We start from the raw sequence: 20,428 nt of genomic DNA, 5'->3' as shown, positions 1-20,428 counted from the left end.
TTTACACGACGTTCTGCGGGTACTTCGACATCCCCCTACATTACAAAAACATGCATGCTAGGTTCATTTAAGACCATCATAGTGCCTGTGGGTTGCCCCTGCAAGGATCGCACATGCACTACGTAGACCACGGGCCTGTTCTTAAAAAAAAAAAAAAAAAAAAAATCATCAGTGAATGGAACATTGTGATTTCCTAGGAATGCTCTAGAAGTGATCATTTGAAAATGTAAACACTAGCATATATATATATATATATATATATATATACAAATAAAGTGTTGCATACTGATATCTGTTTTCTACCTTGTTAAAAAAAATTTTTTTTTATAATTAGTGTGAGAACTCGTCAGCGTTTTTAAATGAGAGACATGTATATATGGTTTGGTTGGTCTAATCCGTTTTAATGCATCCAATTTAGGAGGATTTCATTTTTTTCCCCGTGCATCACAAAAAAAATCCTGCAAAATTATTAATAATCACTATGAATATGGCTGCTGATCTCGTATACTTGCTTGTATCCATATGCATCCAATTGATAATCATAAAATTTTATAAAACAGTCCATCTCAACGCAAATATTTACGACAGACATTCACGCCGCCATATATTACTGCAGGCTGCTTGCAGTGTTTTCACGATGACATCATTCCTTCAGAGCCGATACCACGTGGTTAATTGCTATTCCTACAACAACAAAATACATATAGACACACATAACCAAGCCTGTGCTAAAAAATATACGCGATTGTGCTGCTGAATGAACTAGTCCGCAATTTGGGTGAAAAATAAGTCAATTCGTGACTGCTGTTGTTATTCCGGATGACATTGAAGTGCACTGTTTTGCTCTGACGTTTCCCTTTAACGTGGACAATGAGGTACGTCCGTTCCGATTGGACGACGCGAGAGGATATTCGGAAATCGGCCAATCACAATGCGCGGCAGATTCAGGTAGTAAATCCCCGGTCCTGCCTCCCCAACTGCAACACGGCCCAGAGCGAGGGCTCCATACTTCACTCGCTAGTGTGTTTTTAGCCCTTGTCCCGCTTCCTCCCCCACTCTGCGCCGCCATTAAAAGCCCTTCAGCTCTGCGGAAAGGACTCAAGATGATTTAAAGAGTCAAGCGTGGACAAGCGAGGAGGGACGGGGCTCGAGTGGGTGGAGGCTCTCGCCCTGTGGCTTATGTGGACCTCCGCCATCCAGCCGACCGAGTCGATATGCGGCTAGTGTCGGCTACGTGAGAAGCCCGAGTGGCTCGGGGTGGGAGTGGGATCGAAAGGAGGTAAGGGGCTTCCCGTTGTTTTCAACTCAACGGGTTTTTACGTTCGCAGCGCAAAAAAAAACAACAAAAAAAGAACAAACAAAAACATAACCCATTCGTGTTAGCAGCTAGCTTTGGTCTGTAATTACTTGTGTGGCAAACTGTCAAATCTCGTCGAGTTTGGAACGCAAACTCACAAGTCTCGCGATAGTTCGATCACTGACGCGTTGGTTTCGTACCTGGGTTTGAGCACGAAACGATTAACGCGTCACCTGTGAACCTGTTAAACGACAACGTCCTACCTTTGGAAAAAAGTGGGGCGAGGCAGGTTGTTGTTATGAGTTGCTAATAATAATAATAATAAAACTAGGCGTTGCTTTTTGTCGCGCTCGTGATGAATTTCTCACCGTGTAAACAAACTTCCCAGCACTGAACATACGGAATGTAAGCAATGCGCATGCGCTGTGGATTATTACTCCCCCCCCCCCCCCCCCCCCCCCCCCCCTTTAATTTTTTTTTTATTTGGCTTTAATAGGCTTTGCGCTGAATTGCATTTCAGTGCGTGGGATCAGTGTCTTAGGCGGTCACGCGTCTTCCCTGCTGGGTGTCTGCTTTCATTCGCCCCCCGTCTCGTTACCAGCCTCCCTCCTCTGTGGTACTGTAGGCCACTCTGACCCGCTATCTATAAATTAACTTTTACTGTATGTGCTTATGGTCGGTGTTAGGTTTCTATCCTGGATTGTTATTGAGCATTGCTGTGTTGTGTGGCATCAAGTACTTCCACATCAGGAGCAACTTCACTGTGCTAGTAAATGCAGTGTGCACCAGACGCTCTTTTTATATTGTGCAGATGTGCATTGGTAGAGATTAACATGCGATACTCTATAGAGCAGATTATAGATCCCCCACCCCCACTGCAAATCGTACACTCACCGTCGACAGCTTAAAATTACCATTAACAGTACAGACAATACAAAAGTTTAGGATTGTGATGAGACGTTAGAAAATACAACTGAGATAAAGTAAAAATACTCGGCGATTAACAAATGATAATATGGTCATCGTAGTACCCCCGCTGGAGATCATACACTCACCAGCGTCAGCACGACACCTTTATTAATTTATTCACTGCCATGGACGTTTATATTCTTCGACTGGAATCCAATGGTTCACTGCCACCGACGAATATGTTCGTCAAGTGCGGTTTTCAACGGGCAGGCGTGATAGAGGGTCTAGCCCATTTTGTCTGTGAAATTCAGGTTTGTAAACCACTGTAACGACTAGCAGATCCCTGTAAATGGCAGCAATGCATTACATTGGATTTTAGATCACAGTTTATGAGTAGAAGATAAAGATTAGGCGGGGAATCTCAGCTTGTCACATTGATTATGAGAGAAACGCCAACACGTTGGAAGTCGGACAGGTTTAAGCACCTAACACTCGAACAGTTATGTATTTTTATGGTGTTAAGGGAGTATGTGGCACGATAGGTAGTAGAAAGTGTGATCCTGAGAAAAGATGAAGCAGTTGATTGTGTGAATGAGAACTTTGTGCCTTCGCCACTGACGTTCAACTCATTCATGCCGTTAGTCACCGTAAAAGAAGAGCATGTACTCTTTCTTTAGGTACGTTGGTGCATATACTGTCACAGTTTTGAAGATTAAATGGTTGGCAATATGGAGAACTCTGCTTTGGAAAAAGCTGGCAGTGAATAAATTAAATGTGCAGGCATTGTTTAAACATCCTAAACTTCTAAAAAGAAGTTAACCAGTGTAAAATAAAACTAAAATAAAGTAAAACTACTCACAATAAGCTGGTCGAGTATTGCAAATCGTAAACACATTGCCCACGTGAAATGTATTGAATGTAATTGAATACTTTGAATGTGTTAAATCAAGAAAATGTTAACTAACCACTGTACAACAATTCATTTACAGCCCCCTCCCCCCAAAATAAATTAAAGCTAAGCCATGTGTTTCATTTACCCAATGCCTAATGTGGCATACCTGTTCATAACACTTATTGTTGTGTGTGTGCGCGCGTGATTAGTGAGCGGCAGAATGTGCCCCCCTGCGCTGACCTAATGCCCCCCTCCCGGATGTGCTCTTGACACCGACACTGAAACTACTCACAGTTTGATAAACATGATAACTTGGTTGATGGCGATTATCCCCACTGCGAACTGTACACTCACCGTCGTCGTCATAAAACCTCCATCTTTTCCACCCATTGTCAAACTACTCACCATTTGATTAACATGCCACAATCTTTTCAATTTAGTCCTCATTCACTGTCCCTTGCATAAGCAGTTTTCTTAAAAATGTTGCATGTGTCTCTTCTTACAGTGCACTGTTTCCTTCAGAGTGGACCTGCCAAGCTGAGAACCCCACCGAACGGCAGGGAGACTCCTCGCCGTGGGCGCGACGATGACCGAGCTGGTCGCCAAGTGGGCCTGTGAATACTGCACCTACGAGAACTGGCCGTCGGCCATCAAGTGCACCATGTGCCGCGCGCAAAGGCCCAGCGCAGGCGCCATCATCACCGAGGAGCCCTTCAAGAGGGCTCCGGCGTTGGACCCCGGGGGCCTCAGCAACAGCCCCACCCAGGGGAGCTCCGCTTTGCTCATTTGCCCCGATTCCAGCGCGCGGCCCCGGGTCCGTACGGCGGATATCCCTGAGACCAGTAGCAAGTGGTCCTGTCACATGTGCACCTACCTGAACTGGCCCCGCGCCATCCGCTGCACTCAGTGCCTATGTCACAGGCAACATGCTCAACAGCACGCGAGCCATCAAGGACAGCAGCAGCCACGCAGCCCCACAGAGTCACCTCAAACCTCAGGGTCCGGATACCGCCCCGCACCCTCCTCCACCGCCACGGACCCCTGTGAGGAATACAATGACCGCAATAGGCTCAACACACACGCACAGCACTGGACCTGCAACGCCTGCACTTACGAGAACTGGTCAAAGGCGCTCAAATGCGTTGTGTGCGACCACCCGCGGCCCAATCACAGCCTGCTAGCCGAACCAATTGAACTGGCCTCCGAGCCCGAGCGGCAACAGCCGTCGTCCAAGTTTATCGACGCCCACAGGGTGAACATGCGGGGCGTCGGGGGCATCGCGGGTGGCCAAGGAGTCGGCGTGGTGGGTTTGGTCGGGGGTTGCAGCACCAGCCAGAGGAGGTCACCGCCTTCCTCCAAACGCGAGTCGGAGGTGAACATGGAGTTTCAGAGGATCGAGGTGGCGTCAGGGGCCGGGGTTGGGAGTAAAGAGGAGCTCGAGGTGGATTTCAAAAAACTGAAGCAGATTAAGAACAGAATGAGGAGGACGGATTGGCTGTTCCTTAACGCCTGTGTTGGTGAGTTTGAAGTATATAAGGCATCTCAATAAATTAGAATAGCGCAGAAAGTGGAATTCATTTCACTCGTTCAATTTAAAAAGTAAAACTTGCGTATTGTATAGATCCACAGCACTCAGGGAAATATATTGGGATATTTCTCACAGACAACTGCAACGTCATAAAACTTTTATTAACTGTACAGGCAACGTCTTAAGTAACATTTTAACCCTGGTTTAGTAGGCATAAAAACATTAAGAGTTAAGTTTTCTGTCCATTTTAAAAGTTCAAAGTGGGCATGAGCACTAAAGTTTTCCTTCCCCTGCTTTAGATGCTCACTGATCTAAAGTCTCCCGAGATTTGCTGCAATGTCATAATGTGACTTTTACACAACCTTTATATACGGTGGGGCCTCGACATATGAAGATGATTTGTTCTGCGACCATGCACGTGTCTCAAAACATTCGTATCACAAATCCTCTTTCCCCATTGAAATGAATGGGAATGCCGTTAATCTGTTCCGAAGAACATCAGCAAAAATCTTTGGAACATGTTTTTAATAGCTGTCTACTGTATTGTACTTTATAAAAATAGTTATAACAAAATTTAATAGAATAAAAATGTAAAAAATAATGCATCATGATGATTCAATGGGCATTGTGCTGCTCATTCTGCTGTGCACACCTTGGCCATCGTGTAATGCATACAGACATACTACACTTAATAAAACATACAAGACCATCTCAACTAAGCTTCGATAATAGTTGTTTATCGCAGAGGGTTAAGAATATATAACTGCACTTTGAGTATTGACATGTTCTGTCTGCATGTGTTCCCACCGCTTGTGTTCAAATATAAATTGTTAAAAAGCTTAGAATTACTCGATGCTAGTTTTATTAGCTCGTCTTTGGCGTTTTGCATTTTGTGGTAGCATAGAGCTAGCGACTTTCGTAAGACGTTAATGTGGTTTCTTAAATGCACAGCGTGTAATTTTTTTAGATTTATGTTTTGTTGTACAGAAAACGTCACCGGGAGTGTCAATAAAAAGCTTGAAACAAGCATTATTTTTCTAATAATTGTTGCTATTGCCAAACTGCTGGCTTGTTGTAAAGTTGCTGCCACCTTAGTTGGCACTCATAACTGAAGTTTTTGCTTGCGACCCAAGACAAAAAAATTGTCCGGGCGACGCCAAGCAAACCTCATAAGTTGGGTCACTCATAAGTCAGTGTCCCAAAATTATCTTATTATGCCTTTATTTTGTGAAAAAGTCAAATAAATGATGATAAACATCTATGTTTGTTATACGGAGCAGCTGTTCCAACCTTGTTTACATAGAGCAGCCCACATAATAATAATTTGTCTTTTTGGATGCTGAACATTGCACTGTGTATGCCTACCAGCGAGTGAGTGACACTGGACTGCACAAGCAGCGAGTTTTCGGCCACCCACACTGTAGACTGGTGGGAGGATGAACATTCTAAGGAAAACTAGATTGTTTTTTTTCCACCCTTTATCTCATAGGCCGCTAATACAGTGTTCTTCCGTGTTCGTCCATTGGTAGAAGTGATGGCCAAGGGCACAAAAACCTGGAACGGGGTCACAGCCCAATTGTGTTGTAGACAATCTGTCACATGACTTTGTGCTCTGTTGCTAGGGAGATTAACCGTGACACATGCACAATGTGCGTGTAACACCCTTCCAAAGGGACCTGTCGCTTTAAAAATAGAGTGACAAGTAGAGCTGCGGTCAAAAATATATACGTCTTGAGCTACAGTCATGACTTTGAGCCTGCATTATTGACCACCTGGCAGCGACTTGCCATCACTCACCGCATGAAAAACACATCATCCATCTTTAAGTGCTCGGTGATAAATTTGCGCTTTATCCTGGGCGTCAAAGTGTCACTTTGAAATATTTGGTGATTATTATTTATTTATTTTTTTGCTAGTAGGGCATAAGAATTTAAGCAATTTAAAAAAAACAAAACAAAAAAAAACATACATAAAATTTAATATGCATACATTTTCAGCTACTGCTCCCTCCACTTCTTGGTGTACTGGCTTGTCTCCTGGTGTCTTTTCCATGCTTTTCATATCACATGAAATGCCTTTGAAAGCTATCATTTTCTCGCCGTTTTCAGTGTTGCCGTTATTGTATATATGACAGCAATTCATCCACCGAGAGCATCAATCTTCTCTTTCAGCTCAGATATGTCCATTGCCCATTTTATATTTCCTCTAAAAGCTGTTATGTTGGGGGGATTTGACAGATCAGGTAGGTTTTTGCCTTCAGAGCTAGTATTTGAACTGTAACAAAAGGGGGGCGACGTCAGGGCTGTGAAGTTTAACATCCGACCCTTACTACTCCCGCTCCGTTTGTAGCTATCTGACAAATATTTTGATATATAGACTTGAAGCCGTCAATTTTCTAACTTTAGGGGTTCATGCAAAGCAGCACTAGTGCCTGGGCTGTGAAATATTGTTGTGTTGAAAACATTTGTCTGTCAAATAGCAGACACCGGCATTAATGTTGTATGTTTATACATTATTGTATTATTATTTTTTTTGCGTTGAAATGTGTTCACAAAAACTATATATTAAGTTTAAATGTGTTTAAGGCCTGTGGGAGGGGTAAAACGATAAAAAAAAAAAAAAGAGTTATTATTGTCTTGTTAACTGGCTAAACCGTTAGCCAGTCTGCGTGTTGACTGCCTGGGTGTCAGTTGTGGCTGTAGCAGCTGTGGCTGTAGCAGTGCCTATATTCTGTTTTAGTTTTTTGATTAGTGTTTGTTTAATAAAGCGATTGCAAGTGCACCGGCCGCTGTGTCTATCCTTGACCACTTGTGGGGGCATTACAATATGTTCCAACTAGGTGGTGTACCGTACATGTATTATAAATTAGCTAATATTGATACCTTGTTTGGTGATCATGGACGTGCTGTTGTGTTTGTTCCTTTAGTTAGTAGTTGCAGTGGACAAATTGCACTTAGGTAAAACTTTGGGCATCCTGTCTTTTACTCACTCTTTCCTCCTGGCTTGCCACCATCCTGTCCATTTATTTCCACATGGAGCGGTACGTGAGTCTGCAGTAACATTTTAGTCCGTGTGGAAATATCACTGCGAAGCTTCGAGGCAGAGATTTTACTTCAACTTTTTTTGTTTTTGTTTTTTTGGTAACCGCATTAATCAAGTCATTCGATTAATCGTTTCAGTCCTAGCTTTTTGCATTGCGGATTTTCACCGATTGCTGGTGGGTGGGTCTGGAACATATCTTCTGTGATAAGCACTGTACCGGCCAATCTACAGGTTTCTTGAAACTGTGCAAGGCGACACAATCCCCTTTTATACTGGCTTAAAAAGCCAGCACCTACATTATACCTGATGGGAGCAACCTGGCAAATTGTTTGACCAAGCTCCTTTCCAGTGGTGTGACTGACTCATGTCTTTGTGCTGACAGGATTGTCAATGACAGAAGCAAGTAAGTGTCCTTAGGTGAGCGTATTGTCTTACAGGATGTGGGAGCGCAGGGCTGACGGCGGGGCCACGGGCACGCCCACGCCACTGCTGTTTTGTGATCCCCTCTTGTCACACTGCGCTTCTTTTGTGGAGCTTTTTCCTCCCTCTTGTCTCCTCATCGCTGGCAGCGGCAGTCCAGCTCTACATGGTACGGCGAGTCCTTCCACCCACTCTGTCCCGCACACTCACACAAACCCTTGTGTGCGGCCGAGCATTGTTGTGTGTTGAGAGCAAAAAAGCTCCGCAGTGTTTATAGTACTGTCAAGAGGTTGCTATAGTTGTTGTATGCTGCATACAAGATGTATGGCTGCCGTATACATCATTTAAACTTCTGAGTTGTGCTTTTATTTCATTCTGAAATGACTCACTTGCCTTAACAGTTTATTACAGCTGTGATTAGTGCAGATTAAACTCCAGAGCCATGCACGATCTAATTAAATTTTGATTGGCACTATCAGTGAGGTTTTGATTGAACTCGCATATCATAGTGATTGTAGTTTTCAGTGGTCTACAACTGCGCTGCATTATACTTAGCGAAATACACCCCCAGTTTTATACACAGCTTGTATTTGGTTTCATTACATTGGGCCGCTGTATCCAAGGAACTTTAACTAGCCAGCTCCTTTCACATTCCGCCAATCATCCCATTTACTCATTTCATTTAACCTTGCTGTAGTGCTTTAGTCATACTTTAACTACTCAACACACACACACACACACACACACACACCATCATCATTTTACCACACTTACTTTAGTGTACAGTCGCTCAAGTGACACAATTCTGCTTTTTTTTTTTTTTTTTTTCTCAAGTGGCACATTTGTATTAATGTGGCATTTAAAAAAAATAAATAAATAAAAAAATCATGCAATGAGACATCCAAACCTGGGGATCAGGCCTCCAATGTGGGTAAAAATGTAATACATATCAGATATCAATGCAAGTGCAGCATAAATGTACCGGTCAGATATACTCTGCCAGTGTGAGTGTCTGCCCAAACAACACAAATAAACATAAAAAAGAAAAAAACAAACACCCACTGTAAGTCTTAACTACAGCAAAACTGTAGATAATTCAATGTGGTCTAAATTAGTTACATTAGTGGTTATTAAATAAGGAAAGTGATTGCCGAAGGCGGCCAGTGGACCAGTGGTGGTTTTTGATATGGACGACAAGGGCAGTTGCTCAGGGTGGCATTTTCTGTGGGGTTGGGGGGCGGGGGGCATTTGTTTCGCCACAAAACACAACAATGCAAAGCGCTGAAAATGCATCTACTCCCATTGCTAACATGCTAACACAGGGGCTAAATTGAGTAGTCAAGCGTTGTTCCCCTTGATTTTAAAGACATAGAAGTCCTCCAGCTCTTGTAGCTGCCACAGCGATTACATATAATCGGAGCTGAACTTTTTTGGGGTGGTTGAACACAGAATACACTGTCCTCTGACGTGTGTGTGTGTGTGTCACTTTAGTGTGTGTAAACATAGGGACTGAGCCCTGCCTTTTTAGTACAATATAGTTGCATTGTATGCATTTAGGTACACTTTTTCTTGATTTGTTTTATTTTTATTTGTTTTAATGTGCAATCATTATTTAAGTACAGGTTTATTTAATATACTTTTAGGAATAAAGGCCATCTCATTTTTGATGACCATGTAGCCCTTCAGTGCTTTTGTATTTTAATGTTGGTTATGATGGTGGTACTTGGAGCGCTAGGGTATATACAAGTAAATTGCATTATGAGCTTGGTCACAGAACGAATGCATGCCACTTTAAGTTCCTTTTGTCTTTCCAAACAGGCGTGGTGGAGGGCGACCTGGCGGCTGTAGAGTCCTACAAGACGTCGGGGGGCGACATCGCGAGGCAGCTGTCGTCCGACGAGGTGCACCTGCTCAACCGTCCGTCGGCGTTCGACGTGGGCTTCACGCTCGTGCACCTTGCCATCCGCTTCCAGAGGCAGGACATGCTGGCCGTGCTGCTCACCGAGGTCAGCGGAGAAGAGAGTGACGCCCGTTGTGTGTCACAAATGCGCTGAGAAAGCCGCGCTGTGATAATACGCGTGTGTGTGTGTCTTTGTGTGTTCGTGCCTGAGGCGCACATAGCAGTTTGCTTTCTGACGGCAACGTTATCCCAGATTATCTGTCAGCGCACACCTCGCCTCCCGCGCTCGCTCGCTGGCCCAATTTGCTCTCAGAGCGGTCAGCGACCGAGTGAAGAGTGAGACGTCGGAGTATGCCTGCAAAAATATTTGAAAGCCTCCAGTCGCCTGAACATTTCTCAAATGCTTTCCTGTTCTTGTCCTCACTGGCTCTCAGATAAGTAACATTAGCAGGAAACACTGAATCACAGTTGTTTTAGACTCCCAAAAATGCTGGGAAAATATCTTCACACCTATTTCAACAAAAATTCACTGGCTACTTAATTGGGTACACAAGCTGTATCATTTCAAAATGAATAAGAAAGATAAAGTGCAACGTGCGCCACAACAGCATGTCTACGACCACCAACACAGGTGGTGGTAGATGGTCAAGGATAGGCACAGTTGCCAGTGAACTTTTAATCGCTTTAGCAAACAAACTGAAGAAAAGAGATAACAAACCGTCTAACGCAGTCACTCAACATGCAAACTGGCTAACGATTTAGCCAGTTAACAGCCAGCCAACTACACTCTCATTCCCTGACACCAACGTGACGCACCAGGCCAGCTCCAGCATTTTAAAGCCATACACACTCAAAGTAACAGATACTACAGTAGAACATAAGGATTGCGACACCTGTGGTCTCAAAGCTTTCTGTCTTCATGTGCGCCCCCTGCAGGTGTCCCAACAGGCCGCCAAGTGCATCCCGGCCATGGTGTGTCCCGAGCTGACGGAGCAGATCCGCCGCGAGGTGGCCGCTTCCCTCCACCAGCGCAAGGGGGACTTCACCTGCTACTTCCTGACTGACCTGGTCACCTTCACGTTGCCCGCAGGTCTGCACCACCATTACCACAGCATGCTAACTGGCGCTAGCAGGCATTTAGCTACAACAACGACAACAGGCTGTGTAATTTGTGCCTTTCTGTCTGTTCTGCTTTTTATGAACGCTGTCCAGAAGACATACTGTCTGGAGTATTGTTCTTGTACAGTATACACTTACCATACAAACTATTCAAAAATCTATATTTAGTGTCTTTATATCAACCCTCTTTTCAACTCGCAGCGTCTGGTTTAGTGTGCTAGCCTGGGCCAAGAATTGGTCGTGCAGTGTGTGCGGGACAATGGCGACCTTGGCTTGCGGCCATGAGCAGAGATTTGCTCTGTTTTGGCCGCACACAGTCAATGCATTCATTTCTCTTTTAGTGGAAGAATTGGCTACTGTGTTGACAAGAGCCGCCCGAGCATTGACAGAAAGCCAGCGGTTATTGTGACGGCAACAAAAACATGATGGTTCGCCTTCAAAAGCATTTCAGTCATGATATAGGAGACAGCCATCCATGCATTAGTTTTCCATTCCGCTTATCCTCATTAGTGTTGTGGGTGAGCCGAGCCTAGGGTTTAGAATCACTCTCTGCAGTTGACGGGACTTAAACATGTATTCATTGTGCTTGTGAGGGGAGCGACACGGAGGACCAGCCAACAGCAGGGTAAACATGGACAATCACAGAAAGGCCGCAGCCGGATTTGAACCCTGAACCTCAGAATTGTGTGGCAGTTGTGCTACCCGCTACATCGCCCTACTCGTCTTTTTTTCCACAATTTCAAACAGTTCCAAAGGAATCCAGTGTCAGGCTCTGTGCTGCTTTTCTAAAAATACGCCAATTATCAAGAATTACACATCCTATTTCTTGTCTCGCTGAACTCATGGTATACAATGACAATAAAGGCTTGAACTTTCAGTGTTTTGTCAAAAATAAAAAAATAGAACAGAAAAATAGCTTTGTATACAAGCAATTAAAACGTACAATTTCCATATTATGTCCCTTTTAAACTAACCATTAAAAATCTTTTGTTCTGCTTTTGTTTCAGATATTGAGGATTTGCCACCAGCCGTTCAGGAAAAGCTTTTTGATGAGGTTTTGGACCGGGATGTGCAAAAAGGTAAAATATAAACTTACAGTGGTGTTACAACAGTGATAGCATGCACAAATTGCTGTTTGAGGGAGATAAACCAGATCCGAGTTGACGGTGGTCCCCTACACGCACACACACACGCGCACACACACACACACACACACACAAATAGGAAGCACGCCAAGTATTTGCAGTGGTTTATTACTCGCACTTCCTCTCTTGCCAAAACTGGGCTCTGTCTCCTTGATCGTTCCCATGCCAGCCACTCTTTTCTTGAGTCCCTGCTCAGCCAAATTGTTTCAACAATTTCTGAAGGCTTTTTACCTTCTATCAGACACTCACACATAAACATTAGCATGCTCATAAAAGGCTTTACTTCACATGCGTTGTGTCCCTAGGACGATATAAAGATCAGATAACAAGCATTTGCAATGTCATTTTTGACTGAAATTTGGGCAGAAAGGACCACAGTGCTCACCCCCCTTTTTTATTTTATTTTTTAGATTAATGGATTAAGATTTAAATCTGATCACGTGGGTTTGTAAACCGCTTGATGACTTTCTGTGCTCTGCAGCAAAACCACCCCCTCTCAGTAATAAGTTTCACTATGATGCACAAAATGCAGCTTACTATTAGGTTGTTGCTACAATGACGCACTGAGAAGGTCAGCTATTAAATAAATTAAACTCGCTATGCATCAAAGAGAGCACATTAACACAAGGGCCTGTGTTCTTCCCACCAGGTCGCTCGCATGTTCTGACAAGTATCATCCAATATCTGGTGTCATTTGAAACTGGATTCACTTTGTTTTGCTACACAAAAAGAAAAAAGGGGCTTGTACAGTTAAGCCCACAATGATTCATACCCTGGCCAAAAAGTGAGTTAAAGGGGATTTGGATCTAATCCAATTTAAAAATATGCAAATAAAATAAAATATTAAAATACTCCTTTAAAGAAATGCAGAAAAATACAAATGTAAAAAAGTAAAACAATGGAAAAAATGTATGAAAAATTTTGAAAAAATAAAAAGCAATGCAATGACAAAAAAATGAAATGAATAAAGTTTTTTTATTTTTTTAACTACCATTTAAAATGATGGTGAAAAAAACATACAATGAAAAACAATAAAAATATAAAAGAAAAAGCAGAAACAAATATTCAGAAAACTCTATAAAACTGTAAAATAATGCGATAGAAATGTAGAAATAATACCATGTAAAAGTTTAAACAATTATGTAACAATACAATTAAAAAGTAACAAGGCTACACTATGACATACTCGTGTTTATTTTTTGTCCTCACAAAAAAGTTCTACATAAAGAAATTGTTCACATTTTATCAGACAATTTTGAGGAACAGCATTATTTTCTTTCATACTAAATTGTCCTGGCAACTTCTCAATTTTGAGCTTTCTAATCGACGATAAATGTCGTGCACTGGATAGGGCTGTATGACTATTCTTTTGTCACTATCTAGCTAAAATATATCCATTCAACAAATTGAAGAAAAAAAAATCTTTAATTAAATATTTGGCTAGGGTATAATTTGGGGATGGGATTGGATTTGGTCAAGCTATCACCATGGCAACAGCATCACTTGGCAGTCCCGTTTTCTCTACAGTATGTGTGACCAAAGCAGTAGAAATCACAGCTGTTACATTGCTCTCAGTTGTGTATCCACTGTGATATCTAGAGCTGGAGGAGGAGTCTCCCATCATCAACTGGTCCCTGGAGCTCGGGACCAGGCTGGACAGCCGGCTGTACGCCTTGTGGAACCGCACGGCCGGGGACTGCTTGCTGGACTCGGTGCTACAAGCCACGTGGGGCATCTACGACAAGGACTCGGTCCTACGCAAGACGCTCCACGACAGCCTGCACGACTGCTCGCACTGGTGAGCCACTCAATATGTTTGTTGTATGTACACTCCATGGACAAAAAGCATCAAGACATACCTCAAGTGTTTTCTTCCAACATTGTGGGAATAATTAGGACAAGGCAATTTTCTCAATAGGGTCCATAAAGGGATTTTTGGTTTAATTTAGGTGTGGAAGAACTTGGAAGGCCTGACCTTGAGGTAAAAAAATTCTTCAATAAAAAAAGAAGCAAGTTGCTGGCAAGCCTCAGGATTCCTAGGGCAACCCACCCAAAAAAAAGAGAAAAGAAACACTGCTATAATTTTCTCTTGCCTGTGGTCCAAGAATCTCAAGGTGGACCAACGAGACCTTCCCTGGCAGCGGACCAAGCACATCGCCAACCGCAGCTGGTGTGAAGGCCCCCTTGGTGGTGCCTTCAAGGACAGCAGCAGCTGAAACGTGACATGCGGCCACATCACGTTGCTGCTTGTGTTTTACACTTCAACGGGACGATTGGGTTTTAAAAATGTGCCACACGACCCCCTGCTGACTTGGCACATTGATCCAAATGGAAAACGGCTGCTGGAGCTGTAGAACCAATTTTAGTAGCATGTTGAGTTTAAAGGAGTCACGCAGTTGTTTTTATAATTTGAAGGAAGGTATGATAGCAAATTTTGTCAAAATACCCCAAGGATCAAGAATTATATTTCTTGTCTGGTTGAAATCAGTTTTGAGAGGATGCACGTGTTTTGCCCTGAATACTGTTGGCCCAGTGGCGAGTACGGCTTTTGTTACCGTGACGACCGGGACGTAGCTAGAGGGTTACGGGGAGGTGAACTTGCTACTACTTGTGGGGGGAAAAAAATTGTGCACTCACATAAGATTCCCTGTTTCCTCAGCTCACCATATTTGCCTCTGCCAATCATAAAACTAGAGATATTCTCTCTTCTCTTTTGCTGTTTTGGATTATTAGTATTCCCCCCAAACGTCACAACTAAGTACATTTTGTGGGGATGTGAAGTTTAATCAGCCCTTTTTAAGGAGGCCGCACTGTCTTATACAGGTGGCACGTGGGGCCGTCATCAGCTGTTGGGCAAATGAGTGTGGTTTTCGTTACCATGACAACAGGGGGTGGAGCTAGGTAGTTGCGACGATGCGAGCGTAGACGACTTGGGAAGGAGAAGGCCAAGATTAAAAAATGAAAAATAAAATAAAGAATAAAAAAAGTGTCGTCTGCTAGCTTAATGCTAATTTACAATGGGAACCGCTATAGACAGGCTAACAGAAGGTAGCATCATTTTCAACCATCAAACAACAGTTACTTTAACATAAACAAGATAACACGCAAAATAGAACATCCACCAATACTCACCGGCACATATTCTCTTTGGAGAAAGTGCTGGAGTTTTTTTTTTTTTGTTAGTGTGGGTGCGGCTTATGTACTGGTTAGCTCAATAGACTGAATTTTATGGAAATTGGTGGTTTAATTTCACACTTGATGAAAGCAGGCACACCTGAGACCCAACTTTGGTTTATAGGAGCCATTAAAAAATCAGCGTTCCATGATGCGTCCCCTTTAAAAGAAGCCGTGTTTCTTGTCCCAGGTTCTACGCGCGCTGGAAGGAGTGGGAGTCGTGGTATTCCCAAAGCTTCGGCCTGCACTTTTCCCTGCGGGAGGAGCAGTGGCAGGAAGACTGGGCCTTCATCCTGTCACTGGCCAGTCAGGTACGTGCGGCCGCAAAGCGACTCATAACCGCGACAAATTGTCAATTGTGCAAGGAGCCGATCAGTTCGTGCCTTTGCGAGTGTTTTCCCGTCTTGCAATCAGCAGACGTCGGCTCCCTGGCTAAGTTATTGCGTGTGTTGCTGTGTAAGAAACCGGGCATCTTTGTGTCGTCCTTTCCTCCCTAGCCGGGATCCAGCTTGGAGCAGACCCACATTTTCGTCCTTGCTCACATACTTCGGAGGCCCATCATCGTCTACGGAGTCAAGTACTACAAAAGCTTCCGTGGGGAAACGCTTGGGTTCACTCGCTTTCAAGGTGAGCACGTGCGCTTCTCCAAGTGTGGGATGCGTTCCACCAATTAGTACGAGCGGCTCCCTCGAGCGGTACTGTGCGGTATGTGGCAAAGTTCTGAGCAACGAATGCAGGAAACCATCGCATTTCAAACGCCATTTTACGGCACTTACGGACTAACCAGTGGAAACTTTCCGTTGTATTAAGTACAATACATTTGCACTCAACCTTGAATAACTGTTTGTAACTAAACACTTATTTAGGTGCAGGGTTTATTTCACTTTTATGTGCAATGCATTTTAATTGAATCATTGTTTAGTGTATTTAAGCACAGTGTTAATGTTAAAACTGCATAATGTTACACTGGCTTACAAAAAATATATGCTATTTAGGAATTAAACCACTGGTCTATAGTAGGACCCAGTATACATGAGGTATTGTTAAAACTAAAATTTTCATTGTGGGCTTTTGACTTCACGGAAGTCTGTTTTAAGTCACTTAAAACTGACTTTTTGGAAAACTCTCACTAGAATACCGATTTTCCAAACTTACATTTTCAGCAATTAATTTGAAAACTCAGTTGTATGACATAACCATGTTTTCCCCCAGTTTTGCTTTTTGTTTTGTCTAAATCATCTCAAAATCGCACTAACATAAGATTCCCATTGTTCACCATTGTCTTGTTTTCCATTTTTGGTTTTAAGTTAGCAGTATTACACAAAAACTGCATAACTAAAATCCCAATTTGATTGTGGGCCCCGAAGACTTTGTGTTACAGTCCCACTCAAATCAGTTGAACCTTGACAGAGGTCTTCCTAATAATTATTGTGCCTTTTCCTGAAAGGACTTTCTTCAGGCTTCTGATTGACTCCGATGGAATTACAGTGTCACCTGTTACTTGGCAGCTTTCAAACAGCTGTCCCCCGCCCCCTCCCCCGTCACTGGCATGTTTATTTTTATTCCAGAGCGGGACGAGGAAAAAAAAAATGTGAGCCACCATATTGGTGTGCACATAGCGCGAGGCTTCCTTTGTGAGCGCCTCGTCGCTGACATAGCTGAGATGCCCCTCCGCACGACACGCAAGCGCTTGAGCTATTTGAACATGTTGAAAGGCTTGTGTGGGAAAGCATTGTGAAGGATCTCACACACAGACACACACACCCACCCAAGCGACAGTCCGTGTGTGTGTGTGTGTGTGTGTGTGCGTGAGATGAAATGAAAGTGTCTGATGTAAATAAAATGTGCAAATGTGTTCAAAATCCGTAATGTGAAATCAAGTTGAATCCAGTTCAGTTGAAGACAGAAAATCTTGTTTAACACGTTCAGACGCTTCCATGTTGACTTGTGGCGCGTGTTGCGGATGACGTCTTTAATGTGTGTGTGTGTGTGTGTGTGTGTTGTTAGGAGTGTACTTGCCTCTGCTGTGGGAGCAGAGCTTCTGCTGGAAGAGTCCCATCGCGCTGGGCTACACGCGCGGCCACTTCTCCGCCCTGGTGGCCATGGAGAACGACGGCTTCGACAATCGCGGCGCCGGCGCCAACCTCAACACGGACGACGACGTCACCGTCACCTTCCTGCCGCTCGTCGACAGCGACCGCAAGCTGCTGCACATCCATTTCCTGTCGGCGCAGGAAGTAAGTACCGCGGACTACGGAATTTGAGACTAATTTCCTCCAAAGTGGACGTGACGCTACTTCCACATAGAAAATATTCTGGTCCCAAGTCAAACTGACACCTAGAAACCCCGCAGCGGACACACAATTAGCCTAACGAACCGTACCGTCCCGCTGTGCGACTAAACGACCTTCCGACGGGGGTCGTCCATTTTGTGCGTTTCCTCAGATGGGCAACGAGGAGCAGCAGGAGAAGCTCCTGCGCTCGTGGCTGGACTGCTGCGTGACGGACGGCGGCGTGCTGGTGGCCTTGCAGAAGAGCTCGCGCAGGCGCAACCACCCGCTCGTCACGCAGATGGTGGAGAAGTGGCTCGACGGCTACCGGCAGATACGCGCCTGCGCCGCGCTCTCCGACGGGGAGGAGGAGGACGACGACGACGACGAGTGACCGACGGTGTGTCGGGACTTTGGGACAAACTGTGACGCGCGCGGAGAATAAAAAGGTTTACAAATTCAAAAACAACTTTTTGATTTGTTTCTCCGATGTGACGACAGAATTCCGACATGGAAATGCACGTATGGAAAAGCCCTTTGAGAATTTAGTCATCATTTCCTTGAGATCCAGCTTAAGGTCCTTGTACTAGTATGCTCATTGTCCTCACTAGTAAGACAAATCAGCTCACTCATAGAATGACTAAGGTGCTATTACTAGTAAGACGGTCGTTCAACACTGGGAAAAAAAAAAAAAAGAAGTAATTTGAACATGTCCATTGATTGCACATGATTAAAATGTTTACTTTCGAGGAGTTGAGGGGAAAATTATGTCTGTTCACCACATTTTAATTGCATCTGAAAATATTTTTTTTCACAGTGTACTAGAGCGCCGAATTGCCTTATTAGTGAGTAGAAAGTGCGTACTAGTACAAGTACCTTAAGATGCATATCCAGGCTACGGAATAAATGCGCAAACATCTTTCCATAATTATGCACGTGGTTGTTTAAAAAACAAAACAAAAATACAAGTACGTATATCCTAATATGAACTCTTACCAGCATCGATGTGTTCAGTACAAAAACAAAGCACATAATTTACTGTGGATTTTGGAAAATAACAAAAAATGGACAAAGCCATTCTTGTGTTTTCAAAGTTCTACTGAAGCACTGCACATTTACGACAACATTTCTACGTGAATACTCGCTTGAACGAGGTCAAGGAAGCTCTTGAAAAAAGGGAGACGTTCCCTTTAATAAATGGACTCACTATATTCCTTTTGTTTTTATTGACATATTTATTATGATTGTATTTGAACGCTTATAATCTGTATATTTTTCAGCTTTTTCTTTTTGTGGTTCATCTTGAAGAAACGACATCACAATGACGTCGAGTTTACCGGTGATATTATTTTTTTTTGTCGTACCTCAAGGGGATGTCTACAACTTGGTGCTTGTTTTTCTCGTTTTTCATTTCCCGTTGCATCACTTCAGCTCTTTAGCCTCTCCGGTTCACCCTCACGCACCTCATTTGTCGTAAAATGTCTCGTCACAGCAATGACATCAAAACCAAAGCAGACGGGTAATTAACATGTTGTTGTTACCGTTTACTCAACTTTCTTTTCCCTCGGTTTGGAGCCTCCACCTGTGGTGTGTTGCTTGGTATTGATGATGTAATATTTGGTTTGTGGATTCTTTTTTTTTTTTTTTTTCCCAGCATCACGTCACCGTACATACATGGAAGAGTGTAACACACACAAAAACAGAAATATGAGCAAAAAACAACAACCAGAAAAATAAAAACATTTTTCAATGTTTTAACTGGTGACTTCTTTTGTCATACAATTTCTCACTCTGGAAAAGATGTTTTGCGCCCTCTTGTGGAGGTTGCGTGTACTGCTGGAAATTAAGCAACGTTTCAGGTTATGAAAACAGGAAGAATCTATTACTAAAAATAGTTGTTTTAATAAATTAGTATTTTTGCAAAACTTTTAAATACTTTTTACTATTGTAAGAAAAAAAAAACGTGCTAATTATATTTCAAATCCTAGGTTTGTTTTTATAAATGTTTTAATTACTAAAAAAATTCAATTAAGAATTGTATGATTATAAAACGTTTATGTGATTATGTATGGGATCACCATTAAAATTGTGACTAATTCATTACAATTTATCCTAATTATAAAATTTTGTTGGAAATAACTCAGCCATAAATCAACTTAATGGGGAAAGAGTTTAATGAAAATATATTTTAAAAATATTCTTTACTACTATTTTGTAAATAAAAATACTATTAGGTACTAATTATGTGATTTAAAATCCTTGTTACACTTCACTTAATTAAAACGTTATTTAAAAGATGCAATTAATAAATACAAATTATATCAGCAAAAGTGTTTTGTTTATATTTTTGTTCCGAATAGCATAGTAGAAGAGCTGTATGAGATGTTTTGTTTATATTTTTGTTCCGAATAGCATAGTAGAAGAGCTGTATGAGAAATTCTGTCTTCATAATTGGGATTTCTATAACAATCATATTTATTAAATAATATTTGACATATCCCTCAGTATGATGGGAGCGCAGCTCTGCCCCACTGCAAACTGCAACCTAAACAATAAACATTGTTAAAATAATACTCGGGAGATTTTTATCTTTATATGGAATGAGACTGGAAAGCTAATATGTCAATAAATGTTCCACAAAAACACATTCCATCAACTCTTATCAATCAGGACAGCATGTATTTTTTTTTTTTTTATTGGTGGTTTCCAGCTGCACTTCATGTAATGTTATA

The 20,428-nt window shown here is 42.7% G+C and overlaps 1 protein-coding gene across 2 annotated transcripts; it reads left to right on the top strand.

Annotated features, from left to right (window-relative positions):
- The first annotated feature begins 961 nt into the window (after positions 1-961).
- On the top strand, positions 962-19,471 carry zranb1b (zinc finger, RAN-binding domain containing 1b). 2 transcript variants are annotated; one of them, XM_061690476.1, is made up of 10 exons: positions 962-1,279; positions 3,621-4,615; positions 9,907-10,094; positions 10,925-11,078; positions 12,115-12,186; positions 13,852-14,050; positions 15,617-15,737; positions 15,924-16,053; positions 17,434-17,663; positions 17,872-19,471. In XM_061690476.1, the coding sequence occupies exons 2-10, from the start codon at positions 3,685-3,687 to the stop codon at positions 18,088-18,090; spliced, it is 2,244 nt and encodes a 747-aa protein (XP_061546460.1). In that variant the 5' UTR covers positions 962-1,279; positions 3,621-3,684; the 3' UTR covers positions 18,091-19,471. The 2 variants fall into 2 exon arrangements, with proteins under 2 accessions (XP_061546460.1, XP_061546459.1); XM_061690475.1 differs by having other exon boundaries at positions 3,604-4,615.
- The last annotated feature ends 957 nt before the right edge of the window (positions 19,472-20,428 follow it).

Source organism: Phycodurus eques, chromosome 11 (assembly GCF_024500275.1).
Source record: "Phycodurus eques isolate BA_2022a chromosome 11, UOR_Pequ_1.1, whole genome shotgun sequence".
NCBI classification, from domain to species: Eukaryota; Metazoa; Chordata; class Actinopteri; order Syngnathiformes; family Syngnathidae; genus Phycodurus; species Phycodurus eques.
Note: the sequence above shows the minus strand (reverse complement) of the source record. Positions and strands in the feature narration are given on the sequence as shown.

Bases quoted from the DNA above. Each gene is read 5' to 3' on its own strand.
- zranb1b (XM_061690476.1), top strand. From the start codon at position 3,685: ATGACCGAGCTGGTCGCCAAGTGGGCCTGTGAATACTGCACCTACGAG. The intron at 12,187-13,851 runs GTAAAATATAAA...TGTGATATCTAG, and splicing joins GGACCGGGATGTGCAAAAAG to AGCTGGAGGAGGAGTCTCCC. The intron at 16,054-17,433 runs GTGAGCACGTGC...GTGTGTTGTTAG, and splicing joins TGGGTTCACTCGCTTTCAAG to GAGTGTACTTGCCTCTGCTG.